General features: G+C 42.5%; 1 protein-coding gene across 4 annotated transcripts in view; it reads right to left on the reverse strand.

The window, feature by feature from the left end:
• Window positions 1-24,625, reverse strand: part of ston2 (stonin 2) — a 51,615-nt gene extending 26,990 nt beyond the window's left edge. Inside the window, exons 1-4 of one of the 4 annotated variants that reach the window (XM_071365156.1) lie at window positions 24,539-24,625; window positions 15,413-15,608; window positions 10,538-10,687; window positions 6,940-7,149 (exon numbers count right to left, since the gene is read on the reverse strand). In XM_071365156.1, coding sequence (XP_071221257.1) covers window positions 6,940-7,149; window positions 10,538-10,687; window positions 15,413-15,503 — 451 coding nt within the window. In that variant the 5' untranslated portion in view covers window positions 15,504-15,608; window positions 24,539-24,625. Of the gene's footprint in view, window positions 1-6,939; window positions 7,150-7,685; window positions 8,522-10,537; window positions 10,688-15,412; window positions 15,609-24,538 lie in introns of those variants that run through there. The other 3 variants (XM_071365157.1, XM_071365158.1, XM_071365159.1) reach the window with 3 other exon arrangements.
• Window positions 24,626-24,851: the final 226 nt, after the last annotated feature.

Here is a 24,851-nt window from a genome sequence, read left to right on the forward strand (position 1 = left end):
CTTACTGTATCCATCGGAAATATTTGCAGCACCCCCACCCGCAAACTCATTTTAAAGTGAACCTGAATGTCAAAGATCAAACCTGTGGTCAAAGGTCAGTCGTTAAAGTGTTGTTAGTGGCCCCCTGCAGGGATCTATAGGGGATCTGAGAACCTCAGGACATCCCATGGCTAATCTGTTCCCACTATAATTATGTCACACACCCTTCACACACACACACACACACACACACACACACACACACACACACACACACACACACACACACACACACCCTTCACACACACAAACTGTTCCGTTCAGGTGGGTGCTACATACAGTTGAAGTCGGAAGTTTACATAAAAAAGATAATGACTCCAACCAAAGTGTTTCAACCACTCCACAAATTTCTTGTTAACAAACTATTGTTTTGGCAAGTCGGTTAGGACATCTACTTTGTGCATGACAAGTACTTTTTCCAACAATTGTTTACAGATTATTTCACTGTATCACAATTCCAGTGGGTCAGAAGTTTACATACACTAAGTTGACTGTGCCTTTAAACAGCTTGGAAAATGCCAGAAAATGAAGTCATGGCTTTAGAAGCTTCTGATAGGCTAATTGACATCATTTGAGTCAATTGGAGGTGTACCTGTGGATGTATTTCAAGGCCTACCTTCAAAATGTGTAGACCTCCACAAGTCTGGTTCATCCTTGGGAGCAATTTCCAAACGCCTGAAGGTACCACGTTCATCTGAACAAACAATAGTACACAAGTATAAACATCATGGGACCATGCAGCCGTCATACCGCTCAGGAAGGGGACGTGTCCGGTCTCCTAGAGATGAACGTACTTTGGTGCGAAAAGTGCAAATCAATCCCAGAACAACAGCAAAGGACCTTCTGAAGATGCTGGAGGAAACAGGTACAAAAGTATCTGTATCCACAGTAAAAATTTGTCCTATATCGACATAACCTGAAAGGCCGCTCAGCAAGGAAGAACCCACTGCTCCAAAACCCCCATAAAAAAGCCAGACTACGGATTGCAACTGCACATGGGGACAAAGATTGTACTTTTTGGAGAAATGTCCTCAAGTCTGAACTATTTGGCCATAATGACCATCATTATGTTTGGGAGGAAAAGGGGGAGGCTTGCAAGCCGAAGAACACCATCCCAACCGTGAACCACGGGGGTGGCAGCATCATGTTGTGGGGGTGCTTTGCTGCAGGAGGGACTGGTGCAATTCACAAAATAGATGGCATCATGAGGATGGAAAATTATGTGGATATATTGAAGCAACATCTCAAGACATCAGTCAGGAAGTTAAAGCTTGGTCGCAAATGGGTCTTCCAAATGGACAATGACCCCAAGCATACTTCCAAAGTTGTGGCAAAATGGCTTAAGGACAACAAAGTCAAGGTATTGGAGTGGCCATCGCAAAGCCCCGACCTCAATCCTATAGAAAATATGTGGGCAGAACTGAAAAGGCGTGTGCGAGCAAGGAGGCCTACAAACCTGACTCAGTTACACCAGCTCTGTCAGGAGGAATGGGCCAAAATTCACCCAACTTATTGTGGGAAGCTTGTGGAAGGCTACCCGAAACGTTTGACCCAAGTTAAACAATTTAAAGGCAATGCTACCAAATACTAATTGAGTGTATGTAAACTTCTGACCCACTGAGAATGTGATGAAAGAAATGAAAGCTGAAATAAATAATTCTCTCTACTATTATTCTGACATTTCAAATTCTTAAAATAAAGTGGTGATCCTAACTGACCTAAGACAGGGAATTTTTACTAGGATTAAATGTCAGGAATTGTGAAAAACTGAGTTTAAATGTATTTGGCTAAGGTGTATGTAAACTTCCGACTTCAACTGTATACTGACTGTTGCATAGACATGTCATGAATAGAACTGACATGATTCCTTAACTCTACATGTCAAGAGAGGCATGTCTGTTCTGCTCAATATGTTTCTGAACGTTCCACAGTGCGGTGCCTCACTGAATGCGTGACAGACACAGGTGCCAAACCAAAACGAGTGGCACTGAGGTAGGGGCTGAGCTCTAGTCAAAAGGAAGCGTTTCGTTAGGTGTTTATTACAGCACAGAGAACATTTGCCATCACACACAATGAGAGACCGTTCTGATTGTTGCGCTGATATATAGCTTTTTGCCATTCTCTGTGCAGGAGGCCCTGAAATCCTTAAATTAGAGAAAGCCTGCAGGTCCTGATCTTTTGGATCCCTGCTTTTTAATTCTGGCAGCTGGTTTCATAGCTGAACCACTTAAATATCTGTTCAATCTAACCCTGGAATGTAATGAAATTCCAAAGATCGGGAAATCAGCATTTGTCCTACCACTTTTAAAAGGGGGAGATCCAACTTAAATAATTATAGTCCAATCTCAAAGCTGTAACCCCTGGTGAAAATACTTGAAACCCTTGTGAGTGAACAGCTAAAAGAGTTTTTATACACCAACTCTATTTTATCAATGTACCAATCGGGCTTCTGGAAGAAGCATAGCACAATTACAGCAGCCATGCAGGTTTTAAATGATATCACTGAAGCCCTTGACAAAAAACAGCACTGTGTCTCACTTTTTATTGATCTCTCTAAGGCTTTTGATACCGTTGATCATGCAGAGATTGTCGTTGATAAGGCAGAGATTGTCGAGTGTAGGTCTTGCGGGGGCATGCAGTTGCATGGTTTGCTAACTATCTGTCTGATAGAACTCAGTGCACTCAATTTGATGGGCTCATGTCTGTTAAATGTTCTGTCTGTAATGGTGTGCCCCTGGGCTCTGTACTTGGTCCCCTCTTATTCACTATTTATATAATAATTTAGACAAAAATGTGCAAAATGCGCATCTTCACTTCTATGCTGATGATACTGTTATTTATTGTTGTGCCTCGTATCTCACAAAAGCTTTCCAGAACTTGCAAATGGCTTTTTATACTGTTCAACATACCTTGTGTCAATTGAAGCTTATACTCAATAGTGACAAAACTAAAGTAATTGTGTTTTCTAAACAAAGAAATAGATCTCTGAACCTTTCACCTATTACTACCTGTCAGGGCAATGAGATTGAGACTGTAACCTCATAAATATCTTGGAATTTTAATTGATGATGGCCTCTCTTTAAATTGCATATTAAACTTACAAAAAAATGTATGCTGAAGTTGGGATTTTATTTTCGAATTAAGACCTGTTTTTGTTTTGAAGCCAGGAGGAGGATAGTATCAGCTACATGTATGCCTTTACTAGACTATGGGGATATTTTATATATGAACGCTTCCGCTCAGTGTTTGAGATCAATTGACACCCTTTACCATGGCACATTGAGATTTATTTTAAACTGCAAAACCCTTACGCACCACTGCACTTTATATACCAGGGTTGGCTGGCCTTCTCTAGTCACTCGTAGGCTCAGTCACTGGAATACTTTTATTTACAAAGCCATTTTGGGTTTACTACCATTTTATTTGGGCATTTTTATTGTTCAGAAATGTGATGCTGATTCTCTTACCGGTCAATGTTTTTAATTTGCCGTTTTATGATTTTGTTACACTCTTGTGAATTCTATGGTTCTTACTGGATTACTTGTACTTTTTCATGTTGTCTGTCTGTAATTGTGTAATGACTTGGTGCTGCCTATCTTGACCAGGACGCTCTTGAAAATGAGATTTCAAATCTCAACGTGCCCTTCCTGGTTAAATAAAGGTTAAATAAAAAAAGAAATAGTGCTCTAGGGAAAATGTAATTACAGGGGAGGGGTGGAGGATTCGGTGTAACGGGACACCCTATATTTTCATGTTGGAACTCGCCCCAAACCATTGTGGTAGTGAGTAAGTGATTGAGTGAGTGTGAGCCAGACTGTGCATCTCTATTCTCCTCTACTATGTCTCTCAATGTTAAGGCTGCCTTCCTAGCTGAACTGACAAGCACAGCTGAACACACACACACACACACACACACAAACTTCTGCCCCGAACCTCACACATCTGTCAGAGGATCATTACTAGTGTAGCGCGTTTTGGAATGACAGAGATATACACATACACACCTCTCCCACTGTCCAATTTCCACCATAAACACAGGGTTAATTTCCACCCCTCCCTCCAAAACAACAGAAGTTCTGTCACAACCCCTCATTAAGAAAGAAGAAGCAGACACTTCAACGCTTCCTTCCCCTCTTGCTGGGAATGTGTGTGTGTGTGTGTGTGTGTGTGTGTGTGTGTGTGTGTGTGTCTTTCTCTTGTCTCGTATATACTAGGACTAGGTTACTCCAGAGAAGAGACAGAAGATAAGGCAGTCTGTCCCATATAATACAGAACTTCTCAGTCAACATTAGTTGCATCTCAATAATCAAAAGTGTTCTTCTCTCCTCATCGCAGTCTATAAATAGGAAAGGAGACCATGAGACGAGACTATTGAGACGCAGCCAGTCCCACGTTGGGGGTCTCTAGTGCTCCAGACGGGTATACACAATAATCATATCAACAGACAAATCCACTTCCTGTTTACACTACTGCTTAGTTATGGAAGGATTAATGAAAGAGAGAGAGAAAAAAGGGAGTGATAGCGGGGGACCGGGAAGAGAAATTGAGCATATCATGAAAAAGAGAGAGAAAGAGGATGAGTGAGAGAAAGATTGAATACTCAGTGGCTTCAGAAAGTATTCATACCCCTTGACTTATTCCAGATTTTTTTTTTGTGTTACGGCCTTGAATTCAAAATTAATTAAGTATTTCTCTCACCCATCTACACACAATACCCCATATTGACAAAGTGAAACCATGTATTATTTGTGTGTGCAAATTTATTGAAAATTAAATACAGAAATGTCTCATTTACATAAGTATTCACACTCCTGAGTCAACGCATGTTAGAATCACACTTGGCAGCGATTACAGCTGTGAGTCTTTCTGGGTAAGTCTAAGAGCTTTGTACACCTGGATGGTACAATATTTGCACATTATTATTTTTTTAATTCTTCAAGCTCTGTCAAGTTGGTTGTTGATCATTGCGAGACAGCCATTTTGAAGGCATGCCATAGATTTTCAAGCCGATTTAAGTCAAAACTGTAACTAGGCCACCCAAGAACATCTTGGTAAGCAAGTCCAGTGTAGATTTGGCCTTGTTTTTTTTACACTATTGTGCTGCTGAAAGGGGAATTGGTCTCCCAGTGTCTGTTGGAAAGCAGACTGAATCAGGTATTCCTCTAGGATTTTGCCTGTGCTTAGTGTTATTCCGTTTCTTTTTATCCAAAAAAGAAACTCCCATGTCCACCCAAATGACAAGGATACCCATAACATGATGCAGCCACCACCATGCTTGAAAATATGAAAAAGTGGTACTCGGTGATGTGTTGGATTTGCCCCAAACATACCGCTTTGTATTCAGGACATGAAGTACATTTCTTTGCCACATTTGTTGCAGTTTCACATTTGTTGCGTCTTACTGCAGAAAAGGATGCATGTTTTGGAATAATTTTTATTCTGTACATGGTTCCTGCTTTTCACTCTTTCATTTAGGTTAGTATTGTGGAGTAACTACAATGTTGTTGATCCATCCTCAGTTTTATCCTATCACAGCCATTGAACTCTAACTGTTTTAAAGTCACCATTGGCCTCATACAAGCCCTTTCCAAACAATGCAGAATTAAAAAGAAAAATATCAAATAAATAGCAAATATTGCTCAGCTCTCCATTTCCTGTAGTCCACAATCAGCTCCTTTGTCTTGCTGACGTTAAGGGAGGGGTTGTTGTCCTGGCACCATATTGCCAGGTCTCTGACCTCCTGCCTGTAGGCTGTCTCATTGTAGTCTGTGATCAGGCCTACCGCCGTCGGCAAACTTAATGGTGTTTGAGTCGTAGGTGAACAGGGAGTACAGGAGAGGACAAAGCACACGCCCCTCAGGGGCCCCTGAGTTCAGCGTGGCAGATATGCTGTTGCCTACCCTCACCAGCTGGGGGCGGCCCGTCAGGAAGTACAGGATCCAGTTGCAGAGGGAGGTGTTTAATCCCAGGGTCCTTCGCTTAGTGATGAGCTTCGAGGGCACTATGGTGTTGAATGGTGCGTTGCATTCAATTAACAGCGTGTGTGAGTGTGTGTGTGTGTGTGTGTGTGTGTGTGTGTGTGTGTGTGTGTGTGTGTGTGTGTGTGTGTGTGTGTGTGTGTGTGTGTGTGTGTGAGTGTGAGTGAGAGAGAGGAGAGGAGAGAGACCGGCTCTGAGGACAAGCCCATTTATCTCAAGAGAAATATTCAACTCGCCAAGATTCTGTCTCCTCTAACCCTGTCTCTATGGAAACTTGCGTGTGTGTGTCCTATCAGCCTGAGATTTCTCTCTTTTCTGTTGAAATATGCAGGGAAACAGTAAGAACAGACCACATCCCTAAACACACAGAACATTTCCTCAAACACTATTCCTATCGGCTCCAACGCATGCTTTTACTTCACTTTTCTGTTTGACTTGCTGGAGCAAATCAATTCAACATGCATAGAAAAACATTTACATCTAAGGCAGCTTCTCCCCGTCCCACCCAGTATAAGTCATGTCCTCCTCATCCCTACCAAACTCCCTTCTAAGCCCCCTCCTCCTTAGGGAGCAAGCCGCTGTGCTCTGCTCTGCTCTCCTCTAAACTCCTTCCTTCCTCTTCTCTGTTTCTGATGGAGGGAGTGGCTGAAAGCAATTGAGTTCAGTCACAGACAGGGAGAGAGTCAGAGGAAGGAGTGGTCTTGTAAGGACAATGTGTATGTGTGTGTGTGTGTGTGTGTGCGCCTTATCTAATCATTTAAGTAGGCAGCAATCTATGACTACCATACCCCACTTCCTTTCTGTAGCACACCTGAGGGGCTTAGAGACCAAGTACTCTTTCCCAATAACTAACTATTTCCCAACAAACCTTACACACAATGACTGTGTGCGTGTGTGTGTGTGTGTGTGTGTGTACACTCACTGGGTGACTGGGGTCGGGATGACGACTCATTGTGCCGTTCCTCTGCGTTTAGGGAGGGAAGATCACAAGATGACGCCCCCATGCTCACAGAGCTCTTCCCTGATTGTGTGGTCCAGACTGAGCCTGGTTCTGATTGGGTCCAGCTGCTCTCTGAGGGCGGGACGGCGCTCCAGAAACTGGCCGTGGAACAGACGCTGTGTCTAGAAGTACCTGACAAAGAGGCAGAGACAAGTGGTTACACACACTATCATAAACACTATACTTAAAAAACAATTTAACCACATAAATCAATCAATGTATACGAGAGTCATTCAACCCCCTTTGTTGTTGATCATTGGCTGTGGAGTTTTTAATTAACACGTCTGTAATTAATATGGGAGGGCCATGCATGTATCTGTACTTAGTGAACCTACAATAATAATAACTCAATCTACCAGATTTCCTTACAAATACGGATTCATATAAGGGAGATTTCTCATAACAGAAAAAGTTCAGGAAAACATTGTCTGCTTGTTTTAGCCAATTTCAATATGTAAGAAAAATACAACATGTCTAAAGAAGGCCTTTTAACACTGCCTGCTGCCGAGCCTTCTCACTACTTAGACAAACATAATATTGTAGGGCTTCCCTTATGCCCCATTTATGACGGTGCTAGCTGCCACGAGTGAGTGCTAGCTAGCTACCGACCGGAACATTGAGCTAGCCGAGACCAACAACACAAACAGACTATACAGCTAATGTCTTACCTGTGATGAAATGTTTTCCCACACACATAGCTACGTGTCGCGTACTTGGACACCGGTTCCCCACATTTCACACGCCGAGTAGCCTGAAGCCACTGGGCTCTTCTTCCAAGCCCTATTTCCCTACGTGGGAGCATTGCGAACCATAGATCCGGATTTTTGACCAGGTTATATCATAAGAGGGCCATCCCTTTTTATGACGTAAATATCGACTTGGAGTATGGAACGATTCTATAATGAACAAAAATATAATGCAATATGTAAAGTGTTGGTCCCACGTTTCATGAGCTGAAATAAAAGATCACAGAAATTTTCCATAAGCACATAAAGCGTATTTCTCTCAAATGTTGCGCACAAATGTACATCCCTGTTAGTGAGCGTTTCTCCTTTGCCAAGATAATCCATCCACCTGACAGGTGTGGCATATCAAGTTTTGAGGAGGCGTGCAATTGACATGCTGACTGCAGGAATGTTCACCAGAGCTGTTGCCAGAGAAAATTATTTTAATTTATTTACCATAAGCTGCCTACAACGTCCTTTTAGAGAATTTGGCAGTACGTCCAACCGGACTGACAATCGCAAACCAAGTGTAACAACTCCAGCCCAGGACCTCCATATCCAGCTTCTTCACCGGGGTGATCATCTGAGACCAGCCCCCCCGGATAACTGTGGGTTTGCACAACCAAGGAATGTCTGCTCAACTGTCAAAAAACGTCTCAGGGAAGCTCATCTGCGTACTCGTCAACTTCACCGGGTCCATGACCGGACTGCAGTTTGCCGTCATAACTGACTTCAGTGGGCAAATGCTCACCTTCGCTGGCCACGGGCACACTGGAGAAGTGTGCTCTTCACGGATGAATGCCAGGTTTCAACAGTACCGACCAGACGGCATGCATGGCGTCTTGTGGGCACGCGGATTGCTGATGTCAACGTTGTGTACAGAGTGCCCCATGTTGGCGGTGGGGTTATGGTATGGGCAGGCATAAGCTAGGGACAACGAACACAAATGCATTTTATCAATGGCATATTGAATGCACCGAGTTACCATGACGACATCCTGAGGCCCATTGTCGTGCCATTCATCCGCCGCCATCACCTCACGTATCAGCATGATCATGCACAGCCTCATGTCACAAGCAGAGGTACACAATTCCTGGAAGCTGAACATGTCTCAGTTCTTCCATGGCCTGCATAGTCACCCATTGAGCAATTGTGGGAAGCTCTGGTGCGACAGCGTTTTCCAGTTCCCGCCAATATCCAGCAACTTCACACAGACATTAAAGAGGAGTGGGACAACATTCCACAGGCAATAATCAACAGCCTGATCAACTCTATGCGAAGGAGATGTGTTGCACTGCATGAGGCAAATGGTGGTCACACGAGATATTGACTGGTTTTCTGACCCATGCCCCTATTTTTGTTTTTTTACGGTATCTGTGACCAACAGATGCATATCTGTATTCCCAGTCATGTGAAATCCATAGATTAGGGCCTAATGAATATATTTCAATTGACTGATTTCCTGAACTGTAAATCTGTAAAATCTTTGAAATTGTTGCGTGGTGCGTTTATATTTTTGTTCAGTGTAGTGTGACTGAATGTATAGACGATTTCCATGTGCGAACACACACAAGAGACACCCACATTAAACCAACCCCCCCCCCCCTCCAAGACAACGATCGTTTGGCTTCAGTCATAGCCGCTGCATTAGGTAATGACCAAGCCCCCCAGAAAATGTCCAGACCCCATTAACACACTTTTTGTTGGTGTTTCCTTTATTTTGGAAGTTACATGTAGTTAGCTAGTATTCTAATTACCCAATTGGAGTATCTACTCTCTGTTAACCAAGACTTTTACAAATGAGTATGGGGCATAGATACCCCCAATACCAATGACGATTGTCTGCTAGTTTAAATGCAGTTTTGGTCATCAAGAATGAGTTCCATAAACAACCACAAAAAAACTAAAAAAAACTTTGGTGAAAATGTTAAATGTTTTGTTGGAATTACGATTCTGTGATTTTAACGATGGTCGTGTACACTATACAAAAAAACACGTTTTTCAATTTTCTAAAGGTCAAATATTTGGAGATGTCAATTTCCCTGATTCACCCTTTCCTCCCTTCCCCCATGTGGGTATGTGTGGTACAATGGCTACTTTCCAGCCTTGGTGTGTGTTGGTGCTGACTGTGTCGTGTGTGTTAGTGCATCACTTCAGAGAACAGCAGAGAGAGCAACACATACTGTACACTCCTGGGTGGCAGCCATCGAGCAGGGTGCCATTACCTAGCATACTCTACTGCACTGGATAGACAACAGACGCCTATCTCGGTCTGTCGTTTTCAAGGGAGACGCCAGAGGTGAAGAGGAGGAGAGAGTAGAGGAGGGTGGAGAAGGAAGGAAGGCAGCGATAAATACCAGGGAGTAGGACGAGTGAACACAGAGGAAGGTGGAGATGAAGGAGAGGAGGGAGGAGGAGGGAGACATTCGTGTTAAGACGAAGATGACGGGGAGAAACAAAGCAAAAACAACAGAGGAGAAGAAAACAGTGGAGGAGATCAAAGCATGGACAGAGAGAAGAGGGACGGAGAGAAGAGGGACGGTAGAGAAGAGGGACGGTAGAGAAGAGGGACGGTAGAGAAGAGGGACGGTAGAGAAGAGGGACGGTAGAGAAGAGGAAGAACAAGAAGGAGAAATAGGAGGTGACCAAATCATCATGACAGGGGGAACCTGTGACCAAAACCTGTGCACTTTCAATAAAAGGTCATTTTTGCGAGTATACAGAGTATGCGAGAGTCCCTTTCACAATGTACAGAATTCTACAGAGCTAGAAAGCGCGAGCGAGTGAGTAATTACCTTTTACCTGCGACTGCGGATTGGGCGAGGGCCAGGTCTTCTCTTCGAATAAGACCCATGCGTTCTGCTGAGGGGGAGGGGCTAACAGCTCGACACTGGAAGAGTTCTCAGAAGGGGCGGGGCTAGGCCTCTGCAAGCTGCTGTCCACATCTAATGTGTCACACACACACACACACACACACACACACACACACACACACACACACACACACACACACACACACACACACACACACACACACACACACACACACACACACACACACACACACACACACACAGACACAGAATGAACCAAGGGAATGTTTTTCTATGACAACATCTCTGCCCTACCCCTCGTTTAACCCTTTACACTCATGCCCGTATACGGGTTGAAAATGGCTGGTTTGGACACTGATAAGCACCTAAATTGGAATGTGGTGGCTGTACCAGTAAAATGCTATACGTAATGTCAGAGCTCAGGGCCTCTCCTTCACAGCTCAGTATGGGTTTTGACTGACAGTCTTCTAAACTTGAGCACCGCTCGTTACAAGAGGTCGCCCCCATCCTCCCGCTAATTGGGCAACTTTTGCAAATGTTTTGTCGTCTCGAGTGAGGGAAATGCTGTAAATTAAGAGGACTCGACGCATCTTGAAAGATGAGATGTTGAGGATTACAATAGATATTGCGTTGATGTCATACAAGCAAGCCAAAACACCTGTGAGTCCAGGTAGAAAAATTTATGGATATAGTTTATTCTTACATGTTCTATGTTTGAGCTGCTTTTGCAAGTAAATGTCACATTGAAAACATTATTGGCATTGTTGATTTCGATTTTCATAATAGGAAGCTTGGACTGATGGTTTGGTTAGCTAAACTAGCAAGTCTGTTTGGTTAGGAAGGCAACTTGTCCTATCTAGTAAACTTTCTAGCTACTTCAGTGGATGTTGAACACATTTCAACCAGCAAATTAGTTAAATTATAGCCATGGTATACAGTTCATTCGGAAAGTATTCAGAACCCTTTACTTTTCCACATTTTGTTACAGCCTTATTCTAAAATTGATTTTTATTTTTATTTTCCTCATCAACAACACCCCATAATGAAAAAGCGAAAACAGATTTAAAAAATAAATGTAAAATAAAAAAACAGAAATACCTTATTTAGATACGTATTCAGACTCAAAATGAGACTCGAAATTGACTTCAGATGCATCCTGTTTCCATTTCCAACTCCCTGGTTCCAACCCCTGCTACTTTGAGTCATATAAAAGTGCATTGAATGGACTTAGGAGCTGTGCACACTTCAGAGGAGGTGGCCACTTGGAGACACCAGACACCAAACCCGTTAACACATTTTGTCTCATGTTGCACCTACCCTAAATTTTCCAATAATATTTTTATCGTGTTACTGAATGTATCCAGAGTATTTTCAGATTTCTTATCAACAAAATTAGGCGAAAAGTACAGTAAATGTAAAATGCACAGAATATTCAAGATTCAATCTTTTGTCAGGTGAACTGTTGTGTCCTCACCTTTAGTCTAATCATTTCCCCATAATCTCCAAACTGTTCCCTTTTAATGGTTACCATGGTTATGCATATGCTTTCCATAGTTATTCTGTTAGAAACATTTCAATGTAGCCTTATCCATTTAGGCCAATTCCCACAAATGTAAAGGGTTAACTCACTCTAGCTTGCCCCTCTCCGACTCCAGAGCTGAGTGGACAAGAAAATTGTGAGAATGTACAGTAGCAGCATGGCGATAACACACACGAATGTTCCAAACCACACACACATACACACAAATGTACACTCATCACACTAGGCTTGGGCGATATACCGTATATTGTGCATTCGGAAAATATTCAGACCCCTTTCCTTTTTCCACTGTTACTGCCTTGAATTAAAAATGGATTCAATCGTTTTTTTCTCTCATCATTCTACACACAATACCCCATAATGACAATGTGAAAACAGGTTGTTAGAAAAATGTGCAAATGTATAAAAAAAATATTTTTACATAAGTATTCACACCCCTGAGTCAATAGATGTTAGAATCACCTTTGGCAGCGATTACAGCTGTGAGTCCTTCTGTGTAAGTCTAAGAGCTTTGCACACCTGGATTGTACAATATTTGCACATAATTTTTTCCAAATTCTTCAAGCTCTGTCAAGTTGGTTGTTGGTCATTGCTACACACCCATTTTCCAGTCTTGACATATATTTTCAAGCTGATTTAAGTCAAAACTGTAACTTGGCTCAGGAACATTCAATGTAGTCTTTGTAAACAACTCCAGTCTATATTTGGCCTTGTGTTTTGGATTATTGTCCTGCTGAAAGGTAAATGTCTCCCAGTGTCTGTTGAAAAGCAGACTGAACCAGGTTATCCGCTAGGATTTTGACTGTACTTAGCTCTATCAGTTTATTTTTATCCCTCACCCCCAAAAAACTCTAGTATACCCATAACACGATGCAGCCACTACCATGCTTGAAAATATGAAGAGTGGTACTCAGTGATGTGTTGGATTTGCCCCAAACATACCGCTTTGTATTCAGGGTATAAAGTACATTTCTTTGCCACATTTGTTGCAGTTTTACTTTAACGCCTTATTGCAAAACAGGACGCATGTATTGGAATATTTTTATTCTGTACATGGTTCCTTCTTTTCACTCTGTCATTTAGGTTAGTATTGTGGAGTAACTACAATGTTGTTGATCCATCCTCAGTTTTATCCTATCACAGCCATTAAACTCTGTTTTAATTTAGCCTCAAGGTGAAATCCCTGAGCGGTTTCCTTCCTCTCCAGCAACTGAGTTAAGAAGGATGCCTGTATCTTTGTAGTGACTGGGTGGATTGATAAACCATTCAAAGTGTAATTAACAGCTTCACCATGCTCAAAGGGATATTCAATGTCTGTTTTTTTATATGAGGCATGGAAAACCCTCTCTGGTCTTTGTAGTTGAATCGGTGTCTGAAATTCACTGCTCGACTGAGGGACCTTACAGATAATTGTATGTGTGGGGTAAAGAGATGAGGTAGTCAAAAAATCATGTTAAACACTATCATTGCACACATAATGAGTCCATGCAACTAATTATGTGACTTGTTAAGCAAATTCTTACGCCTGAACTTATTAAGGCTTGCCATAACAAAGGGGTTGAATACGTATTAACTCAAGACATTTCAGCTTTTAATTTTTTATTAATTTGAAAAAATGTGTCAAAACATAATTCCACTTAGACATTATGGGGCATTGTGCGTAGGCCAGTGACACAAAATCTAAATGTAATCCATTTTAAATTCAAGCTGTAACACAAAGTGTGGAAACAGTCAGGGGGGTGGGAAAACTTTTTGAAGGCACTCTATGCGCTGTTGAAAATGTTGTTTTACCGGAATAAAATAAGCTACCGGAGGCAACTCACCTGGCTGTACAGTACCTGCTGAACAGGGCTGACAGCATATTTGACTTTGATTGTTCAGGTTCACCATCAGCAATAGTTTACATGGTTTTGCTGTATATTTTTTGATATACAGGGTAAAGTTAATAATTTCACAACGAGGACAGCAGTCACTTTTGTGAGGCACACTGCATGGCCGAAGCGAGAGGGAAAAAACATTTGATTTGGAGATGGGGTGAAATTGCCCCCCGCCCCCTAATCTGATATTGGTATTGGGGTGTTAGATGTCTAGTCTAGTGGGGAGTTAGATGCCTAGTCTCCCAGAGGGAGGCAGGCACACAGAGAGAGAGAGAAGTCAGCTCAGATAGATCCAGCACAGAAAGGCCCAGCTCATGAGAATCATAAGCAGCAATTTAGAATGGAAAATGAATGTGTTTAAAAGCAACAAAAGTTAGTGCATCGCATTGAACCAAATCGCATTGAGTTGTTCTCCAATCAAACCAAATCGCACCGAATCGTTTCAAACTAAAAGGTATCGTACCTGTATCGTATCGATCTCGATACGTGTTGAATCCTCTTGAAAGGAAAAGATGCACTTCGAAGAGCACATGAAGCAAATGGAAGTTTCATGAGGATCCACACGAGAGGTGAACAAGTTACACTTGAAATTCCCTATTAAAATGTTTGCCAGCTAAATATCTTGTAACTTATAATAAGTTAACTATTTAAGATGTGTCAAACATATTTTCTCCAGCTCAGGGCTCCAGCTATTAATTTGGTTTGCTAACTTGCTAGCTATAGGTGGCTAGGTTGCAAGATCACACTTCTTGGTTAGAGCAGAGACGATCAATGCCCTCCTGGATCAATTGTGAGCCTTTTAAAATAGTTGTTTTGAGCTAGGTTGTCTGACCTTGCAATTAGCTTATGTTTGCTTGCGCTTGCTAGCTAGCGTCCACAACGGGAATTTGCTAGTACTTTGATAGCATAAGAAATAAATAGGGCCCCTTGTGTGCACTGCTGTAATACAGTATATCCCGGTATGAAGGTATGGAAATCTGAATACCGCCCAACCTTAACACACATCCATACACACAGGCAGAGGTCCTCAGGGGAATCTAAAGCAGCGCTACTCAACTCTGACCCTACGAGGTCCGGAGCCTGCTGGTTTTCTGTTCTACCTGATAATTAATTGCACACACCTGGTGTCAAAGGTCTAAATAAGTGCCTGATTGGAGGGGAACAATGGAAAAAAAATACAGTGGAACTGGCTTTATGGTCCAGAGTTGTGTTCAGGTGATCTAAAGGATACCTGCCAAATTCACTCAGTGTGTTATTGACATACAGTCTGCTAGCGTGCTGGCCCCGACATCTCCTTGCCAGGTAGATATGTGCTTAATTGTACATGGGCATAAAATGATCACATTACAAAAACACATCTACTCCTGAACTTCATCCTACAGTATAGGATTTAAATGACTTTCACAATATGACTCGTACCTGCTTGATGCTCTGAGCTCGTTCCGAAGGCTTCATCTGCGAACGCCACCCAACCAGCTCTTCCCGAGCCCACTCTGCTGGCAGTGGCCATGGTTTATGTATGTATGTGTGTGTGTGTGTGTGTGTGTGTACACTCCACTAGATTCCACTAGTTCCTGCCCTCACACCTGTCTGCATCCATGCACAACTGGAGACGCTGAGGAGGAGACAGAGAGAGACAGAGCGAGAGAGTTAACGTGGAGGAACGATAAACTGAAGCACAATCTTGGCAGCCATAGACCCTGCTGCTGACACATAGGCGTGAAGACCAAGGTTCGTTCGAGAACCAAGAAACCCTCAGTCCAGGGCAACATCAGGTGTGACACCTAGGAGTCATAGAGGCTGTCGAAGCGTTTGAAGTGTGTGTACCAGAGGCAGTCCTGTAATAAAGTTGCTTAGACGCCAACTACAGGACAACAAGCATATTGGTTAGATTCAACGTTGGTCTCACCCACAAGACAGCAAACTCCCCTTCCCATGTGCTGCACTCAAACATAACACAGACACTTTCTGGAAGTCTATGGCAGCATCTTCCCTACACAGTGCACTATATAGGAAAGAGGGTGGCATTTGGGATGCATGCTGTAGACGGACTCTCTGTTGACCAACCAGCAGAGACAGAATGAGCATTCAGTTCGCCGTAACAAAAGTCGGCATCGAGCTGTTGACAATACGTGTCCATTCTATTTATGGGGGAGGGTCGTGCTCATCAGGACAGGAAGACACTGTCAGTGTGTCCGTGTCAGGAACCTTTGAAATCCGGGAAGCCTCAGCTCTCCAGCCCCTGCCTGCCAGTCCTAGACCTCAACCCTAGTCGACCAGCCCGTGAGCCTACAGATCTGACGTGACCATGACGCTGGCTTTGAAATAACTTGGTTTCCACAGAATCCTCGATACAAAACCTTGATTCTAAAGTGGTGGTTTCCTGCTCTTATGAGTACTTAACCACTTCAGTTCCCATTGAGTTAAGTTCTTAACTTCTAATGCTAAACTTCTAATGCTTTTACCTGCCTCACCTAAAGCCCATTCTTTTGGGAAGCTGCTATAGACCGCCTAAGGCGAACAGTCAGTATCTGGAAGGAAAAAGCTTCAAACTGTAACCAGTGCCTGCAACCTGGATCAGATTGTCAGTCAACCTACCCGGGTATTTACAAACAGCACAGGAATGAAATCATCCACGTGTATTGATCATATCTTTACTAATGTTGCAGAAATCTGCTCTAAAACAGTATCAAAATCCATTGGCTGTATTGATCATAATATAGTAGTTCTAATGTTAAACTTCTAATGCTTTACCTGCCTCACCTAAAGCCCATTCTTTTGGGAAGCTGCTATAGACCACCAAATGCGAACAGTCAGTATCTGGAAGGAAAAAGCTTCAAACTATAACCAGTGCCTGCAACCTGGATCAGATTGTCAGTCAACCTACCCGGGTAGATACAAACAGCACAGGAATGAAATCATCCACGTGTATTGATCACATCTTTACTAATGTTGCAGAAATCTGCTCTAAAACAGTAGCAAAATCCATTGGCTGTATTGATCATAATATAGTAGTCATATCTAGGAAAACCAAAGTTCCAGAGCCTGGGCCTGACATAGCGTATAAGAGGTCATAGGAATCACTACAAAACATATTCTACGTTGAAGATGTAAAGAATATTTGCTGGTCTGTGGTGTGTAATGAACAGCAACCAGATGCTGCACTTGACACATTTATAAAATTGCTTATTCCAGTTAATAATAAGCATGCACCCATTAAGAAAATTACTAAAAACGGTTAAATTCCTGTGGATTTGATGAGGAATGGAAAGATGGTATGGTTGAGAAGGATGAGGCCAAAGGAATGGCAAATAAGTCGGGCTGCACAGCCGTTTGGCAGACATACTATAAAATGTGAAATCATGTGACTAAACAGAACCAAATAAGAAGAAACTGTACTATGAAACAAAGATAAATGATATAAAGAAAAGTTTTGTAGCACCTTAAATTAAGTTTTGGGCCAAAAGGCGAACTCGGCTCCATCATTCATTGAATCAGATGGCTTACTCATCACGAACCCCACTGATATTGCCAACTACCTACACATCCATGCATAACTGACCCAATTATGAAAGACAAGCATTGCAATTTTGAATTCTGTAAAATTTGTGTGGATGAGGTGAAAAACATATCGCTGTCTATCAACAATGACAAGCCACCTGGGTCTGACAACTTGGATGGGAAATTATTGAGGATGAGATCGGACGATATTGACACTCCTAATGGCCATCTATTCAATCTAAACCTACAAGAATCAAAAGTAATTCCACTACTCAAGAATGACCAGATACAATGCTATGTCAAAGTAAACACATTTTCAGCACACTTATAGGGAAAGGCATTCAACAATCACCACAAATGACTGATGATTGGCTGAGACAAATTGATAATAAAAAGATTGTGGGAGATGTTTTGTTTGAGTTAAGTGGAGCATTTTAGATTATCAATCATAATCTGCTGGTGGATAAACACATAGTACCAGTCAAAAGTTTGGACACACCTACTCATGAAAGAGTTTTTCTTTATTTTCACTATTTTCTACATTGTCGAATATTAGTGAAGACAATAACACATTCTGGAATCATGTACTAACCAAAAAAGTGTTGAACAAATCAAAATATATTTTATATTTCAGATGCCTTGATGACAGATTTACACACTCTTGGCATTCTCTCAACCAGCTTCATGAGGTAGTCACCTGGAATGGATTTCAATTAACAGGTGTGCCTTGTTAAAAGTTAATTTGTGGAATTTATTTCCTTCTTAATGCGTTTGAGCCAATCAGTTGTGTTGTGACAAGGTAGGGGTGGGATACAGAAGATCTATTTAGTAAAAGACCAAGTCCATATTACAGCTATGGACAGCTCAAATAAGCAAAGAGAAACAAGAGTACATCATTACTTTAAGACATGAAGGTCAGTCAATGCAGAACATTTCAAGAACTTTCAAAGTGCAGTCACAAAAACCATCAAGCGCTATGAGGAAACTGGCTCTCATGAGGGCCGCCACAGGAATGGAAGACCCAGAGTTACCTCGCTGCAGAGGATAAGTTCATTAGAGTTACCAGCCTCAGAAATTGCAGCCCAAATAAATGCTTCACAGAGTTCAAGTAACAGACACATCTCAACATCAACTGTTCAGAGGAGACTGTGTGAATCAGGTCTTCACGGTCAAATTGCTGCAAAGAAACCACTACTAAAGGACACCAATAAGAAGAAGAGACTTGCTTGGGCCAGGAAACACGAGCAATGGACATTAGACCGGTGGAAATCTGTCCTTTGGTCTGATGAGTCCAAATTTGAGATTTTTGATTCCAACCGACAAGTCTTGTGAGACGCAGAGTAGGTGAACGGATGATCTCCGCATGTGTGGTTCCCAGGGCAGCAAGGCTGGCTCTTAAACGTACACAGAGAACTAACATGAATAATATGCATGTCAATCTCACCTGTGTCAAAGTAGAGGATAGATTGACTTCATTAATATTTGTGAGAAGTATTGACATGTTGAATGCACTGAGCTGTCTGGAATGGCCGATTAATTAGGGCCGATTTCAAGTTTTCATAACAATCGGAAATCGGTATTTTTGGACACCGATGTAGACGTTGTTTTTTTTTACACCTTTATTTAATTAGGCAAGTCAGTTAAGAACACATTCTTATTTTCAATGACAGCCTAGGAACGGTGGGTTAACTGCCTTGTTCAGGGGCAGAACGACAGATTTTTACCATGTCAGCTCGGGGATTCAATCTTGCAACCTTACGGTTAACTAGTCCAACGCTCTAACCACCTGCCTCTCATTGCACTCCACGAGGAGCCTGCCTGTTACGCGAATGCAGTAAGAAGCCAAGGTAAGTTGCTAGCTAGCATTAAACTTATCTTATAAAAAACAATCAATCAATCATAATCACTAGTTAACTACACATCGTTGATGATATTACTAGTTTATCTAGCGTGTCCTGGGTTGCATATAATCGATGCGGTGCACATTTGCGAAAAAGGACTGTCGTTGCTCCAACGTGTACCTAACCATAAACATCAATGCCTTTCTTAAAATCAATACACAGAAGTATAGATTTTTAAACCTGCATATTTAGTTAAAAGAAATCCAGGTAACAGGCAATATTAGCCAGGTGAAATTGTGTCACTTCTCTTGCGTTCATTGCACGCAGAGTCAGGGTATATGCAACAGTTTGGTCAGCCTGGCTCGTTGCAAACTAATTTGCCAATATTTTACGTAATTATGACATAACATTGAAGGTTGTGCAATGTAACAGGAATGTTTAGACTGATGGATGCCACCCGTTAGATAAAATACAGAACTGTTCCGTATTATGCTTCCGTAGAAGCATACCACCCTGCATACCCCTGCTGGCTTGCTTCTGAAGCTAAGCAGGGTTGGTCCTGGTCAGGCCCTGGATGGGAGACCAGATGCTGCTGGAAGTGGTGTTGGAGGGCCAGTAGGAGGCACTCTTTCCTCTGGTCTAAACAAAGATCCCAATGCCCCAGGGCAGTGATTGGGGACACTGCTCTGTGTAGGGTGCCGTCTTTCGGATGGGACGTTAAACGGGTGTCCTGACTCTCTGAGGTCATTAAAGATCCCATGGCACTTATCGTAAGAGTAGAGGTGTTAACCCCGGTGTCCTGGCTAAATTCCCAATCTGGCCCTCAACCATCACGGTCACCTAATAATCCCCAGTTTACAATTGGCTCATTCATCCCCCTCCTCTCCCCTGTAACTATTCCCCAGGTCGTTGCTGCAAATGAGAACGTGTTCTCAGTCAACTTACCTGGTAAAATAACGGATAAATAAAAAATAAATAAAAATAAATTTCACTGAAAGAATAAATGTTTTGTTTTCGAGATGATAGTTTCCGGATTCGACCATATTAATGACCTAAGGCTCGTATTTCTGTGTGTTATTATGCTATAATTAAGTCTATGATTTGATAGAGCAGTCTGACTGAGCGATGGTAGGCACCAGCAGGCTCGTAAGCATTCATTCAAACAGCAATTTTGTGCGTTTTGCCAGCAGCTCTTCGCAATGCTTCAAGCATTTATGTTTACGCTGTTTATGACTTCAAGCTTATCAACTCCTGAGATTAGGCTGGTGTAACCGATGTGAAATCGCTCGCTCGCTCTAAAACGTCACTCGCTCTGAGACTTGGAGTAGTTGTTCCCCTTGCTCTGCATGGGTAACGCTGCTTCGAGGGTGGCTGTTGTCGATGTGTTCCTGGTTCGAGCCCAGGTAGGAGCGAGGAGAGGGACGGAAGCTATAGTGTATATAGCTGGAGTGTATATTACGCTGGCAATACTAAAGTGCCTATAAGAACATCCAATAGTCAAAGGTATATGAAATACAAATCATATAGAGAGAAATAGTCCTATAATTCCTATAATAACTACAACCTAAAACTTCTTACCTGGGGATATTGAAGACTCATGTTAAAAGGAACCACCAGCTTTCATATGTTCTCATGTTCTGAGCAAGGAACTTAAACGTTAGCTTTCTTACATGGCACATATTGCACTTTTACTTTCTTCTCCAACACTTTGTTTTTGCATTATTTAAACCAAATTGAACATGTTTCATTATTTATTTCAGGCTAAATTGATTTTATTGATGTATTATATTAAGTTAAAATAAGTGTTCATTCAGTATTGTTGTAATTGTCATTATTAAAACAACAAAAAAAATATATTTTTTATTTTACATTTTATTTTATTTTAAATCGGCCGATTAATAGGTATCGGCTTTTTTTGGTCCTCCAATAATCAGTATCGGCGTTAAAAAATCATAATCGGTCGACCTCTAGTTTAAACTACTGGCACACAGCTCAGACACCCATGCATAACCCACAAGACATGCCACCAGAGGTCTCTTCACAGTCCCCAAGTCCAGAACAGACTATGGAAGGCACTATATAGAGCAATGACTTCATGAAATGCTGTTCCACATCAAGTAACTCATGTAAGCAGTAAAATCAGATTTTTAAAAATAGATACAAATACACATTACGCAATAGCGGGGACCGTGAAGACACACACGCATGCACACATAACATACGCACGGATTTTGTGTTATAGATAATGTAGTAGGGCACACACTTAATGTGTTATGAAATCTGTTATCTAATCTCATGTAATGTTTTTTTAACTGTATATAAATGCCTTAATTTTGCTGCACTCCAGGAACAGTAGCTGCTGCCTTGACAACAACTAATGGGGATCCGTAATAAATACACAGTGTAATTGGCTGGAGCAGTGGCTCCCTAACTATTACTGATGTGAACCACCTAAAACCTTTCAAATGAAATATCCCCAACCCAGTTTGAGTTGGACACAATCAACCTGTTTGTCCTGCCCCCCCCCCCAACCCCATCCCACTACTTAGGAAACACTCTCACCGGATATTAAATCATGTTTTCCTGAGAATCCCAAATCGAAATCCTCCTTAACAAAGAGCATGGGAGTTTTCCTGCTCTTGAAATACTGGAAGTACCACTAAGTTCCCACTGTAATACTGGGGATAGTGAGGATACATATTTTTTGTACCAGGGCACAGTCACCGTGTGTGTAATAGAGGATGCACATCAGCTATGCACCGCAAAGGTCACAGATAAGTCTTCAAAATGTCAGGAAAGGTCAGGAGCGAGGAAAATACATATTCGGCAGAAAACCATCACATTCCGTTTTTCCATATTACACTCCGAAGGAGAGAAAAGTGAGAGGAGGGGGGGGGGAGAAGACAGGGAGAGGCAGCAGAAATACAAGAGAGCAAGGTGGAGAAAAACAAAGCGAGAGAGTAGGAGAAAGATACAGGGCGGAAGAGGGGGGTAAAGAGGGGGGGGGGGGGGGGGACGACAGTGACAGGAAACGTTAAAAGGAAACACACAGTCTCTGTAACTGCCCGATAAACAATACTGACTCATTCCATTTCTATTTTCTCTTTTTTCCCCCGTCTCGCTCATTTTCTCTGGAGGATGGCTGGCTGTATCCTTCCATGCACATCTGTTCTGCCAATGTCTCTCCTCTTTCTCACAGAGACAGACACTTCTCCAGCTCCCTCCCTCCTTCCTCCCTCTGGTGGATTCTCTCTCGCTCCAACAGTATGCTACACAGACCAAGTACACACCCTGTCTCTAATGATAACCGACAGTGTATTGGCCTAGACCAAACATCCAGGCTTGGTTTCAATCAAGCCCACACCCTCACACTTACTCCAAAAAGACGCTATGGTTCCAAATCCACCACAATACACAACTGACATGCTTATTTGCATGAGTTCGATGTGACAAAGAAGGTGTCATATCTGAGAAACTGAGTAGTAGCCTAACAGTAACAATTGCGCGTGCACACACACACACACACACACACACACACACACACACACACACACACACACACACACACACACACACACACACACACACACACACACACACACACACACACACACACACACAGAGAGAGAGAGAGAGATAACTGAAGAGATGAAGGTGATTATGAGAGACTAGCCCACTGCTCTTCGGCAGCTCTCTCAGCTCATTGGGCAGGTAGTGAAGCATTCAAAACTGTACTCACGTCAACTCATATCCTACTCTACTATTCTGTCTCTGACCCAAAATAACAATGCAATGAATGACTACACACGGTTAGACCGGACTTTGGTTCTTGAACAAATCTAATGGTCTACAAGACTGTCTCTCCTTGGGAAGCCTCTTCAAATCTGTTTTCCAAAAGTGGTAGGCTACATTTTTTTGCTAGCAGACATGAACCCTAACCAAAACAACCATGTAATCCAATGGATGGCTCTGGTTGAATTGTCTTCGGTGATTCCTCTCCTGTGCTCTGTGTTCCTTCATTGCCATTGAAATGAATGCAGTATAAATGGCTGGATGGGGTGGTTCTTCTTTCATTTAATATGCAATGACAGGAACGGGTAAATGAAGGGATAAGGGGAAGGAGTGATAATACAGATGATATAGAGTGTACGGGATAGAGATGTGAGCAAAAGTAGGGATAGAAGGGTGAGAGTGTGAAGGGATAGGGAAGGAGAGAGGGATAGAGGGAGTCAACGAAGGAGGAGAACAGAGGGGTGAATTGTTCTAACCCTGGGCGCACTCCAAACCCTGACTCAGCGCCCAGCCTAGACACACACACCACTGCCAGGCCAAGGGTCCAGACATGCACTGTCAACCATGTGTTTGTGTGGGGGTAGTGTCTAAACACACACACACACACGCACGCACACACACACACACACACACACACTTCCAGCAGTAAGTCTGTCACATAGTTGTGATAGCATTCGGCAGTGACCCCGACCCCCTCCTCCCCTCCTCCTCCTCCTCTCTGCTGTGGCATGCACCCTACCCCCCTCCACTATGTAAACATACTGCTGGCATAATGTTGACATAAAGTCACAGGGACATGCTAAATAACTAGCACTACTGCAGTTGGTCTGTATGTGAGTCTGTTTACTTTTGCTTCAGACTACTTTCTGCCTGTGTTGGCATATAGGGTAGCGCAATGTAGGAGAGCTATGACAATTTATCACCGTAGCCTACTATTCCACAATTTAAACTGTAGGCTAAGTAGTCTAGTGTATTCCATTGACTATATAGACCAGTTAGTGTGGGATGTATTTAGCGTCCATAACCCAATACCAAAACATGCTTTAGGCTACTCCTCTGCAACTATTGACAGAATCCTGCAAGCATTGATCAAGAGACTCAAGTTTGCCCACAGTCTTGGTACAGAATAATAACTTCCTCTCAATCTCCAACCAGGCTACGGACAGAATCTCGATCGACACTCACTGCAGTTGGCTTTCTCTGCAACAACCTGTTGATCAACTGACCAACCTGATTTGCCCTGTCGCACTTGCACGCAACATTGTATCACACACACACACACACACAACGAATCAGAGCCTCTACTAACTTCGAGAAATAGCAACACTTGGCAACAATGTAGCCCTGTAGCCTTACAGGGAAAGGTGATATAAAATGGTTTGGGATAAACAAATGATTAAATGTTACGTACCGATATTGTTTGGTGTTATATGCGCTGTAGTCTCTCCGTGTTCCATTGGGCCAGACTGTCGACCAGAACGAGACGCGGAGAGTGAGACCGGTGACGCGAAAGGATTGGGCACGCATATGCGCTGCCCTCGCGGCTTGTGATTGGTCAATCGCTAAACGTGAAATACTCACACGTCGACGTGAACAATAAAACAACTATTTTTTAAATCTGTGTGAAGAGGAAGTCATTATTATACACTTCATGGCGAAAGTATGTGGACACCCTATTCAACTTAGTGGATTCGGCTATTGCAACACACGTTGCTGACATGTAT

This window comes from Salvelinus alpinus, chromosome 25 (genome assembly GCF_045679555.1).
Source record: "Salvelinus alpinus chromosome 25, SLU_Salpinus.1, whole genome shotgun sequence".
Taxonomy (NCBI): domain Eukaryota; kingdom Metazoa; phylum Chordata; class Actinopteri; order Salmoniformes; family Salmonidae; genus Salvelinus; species Salvelinus alpinus.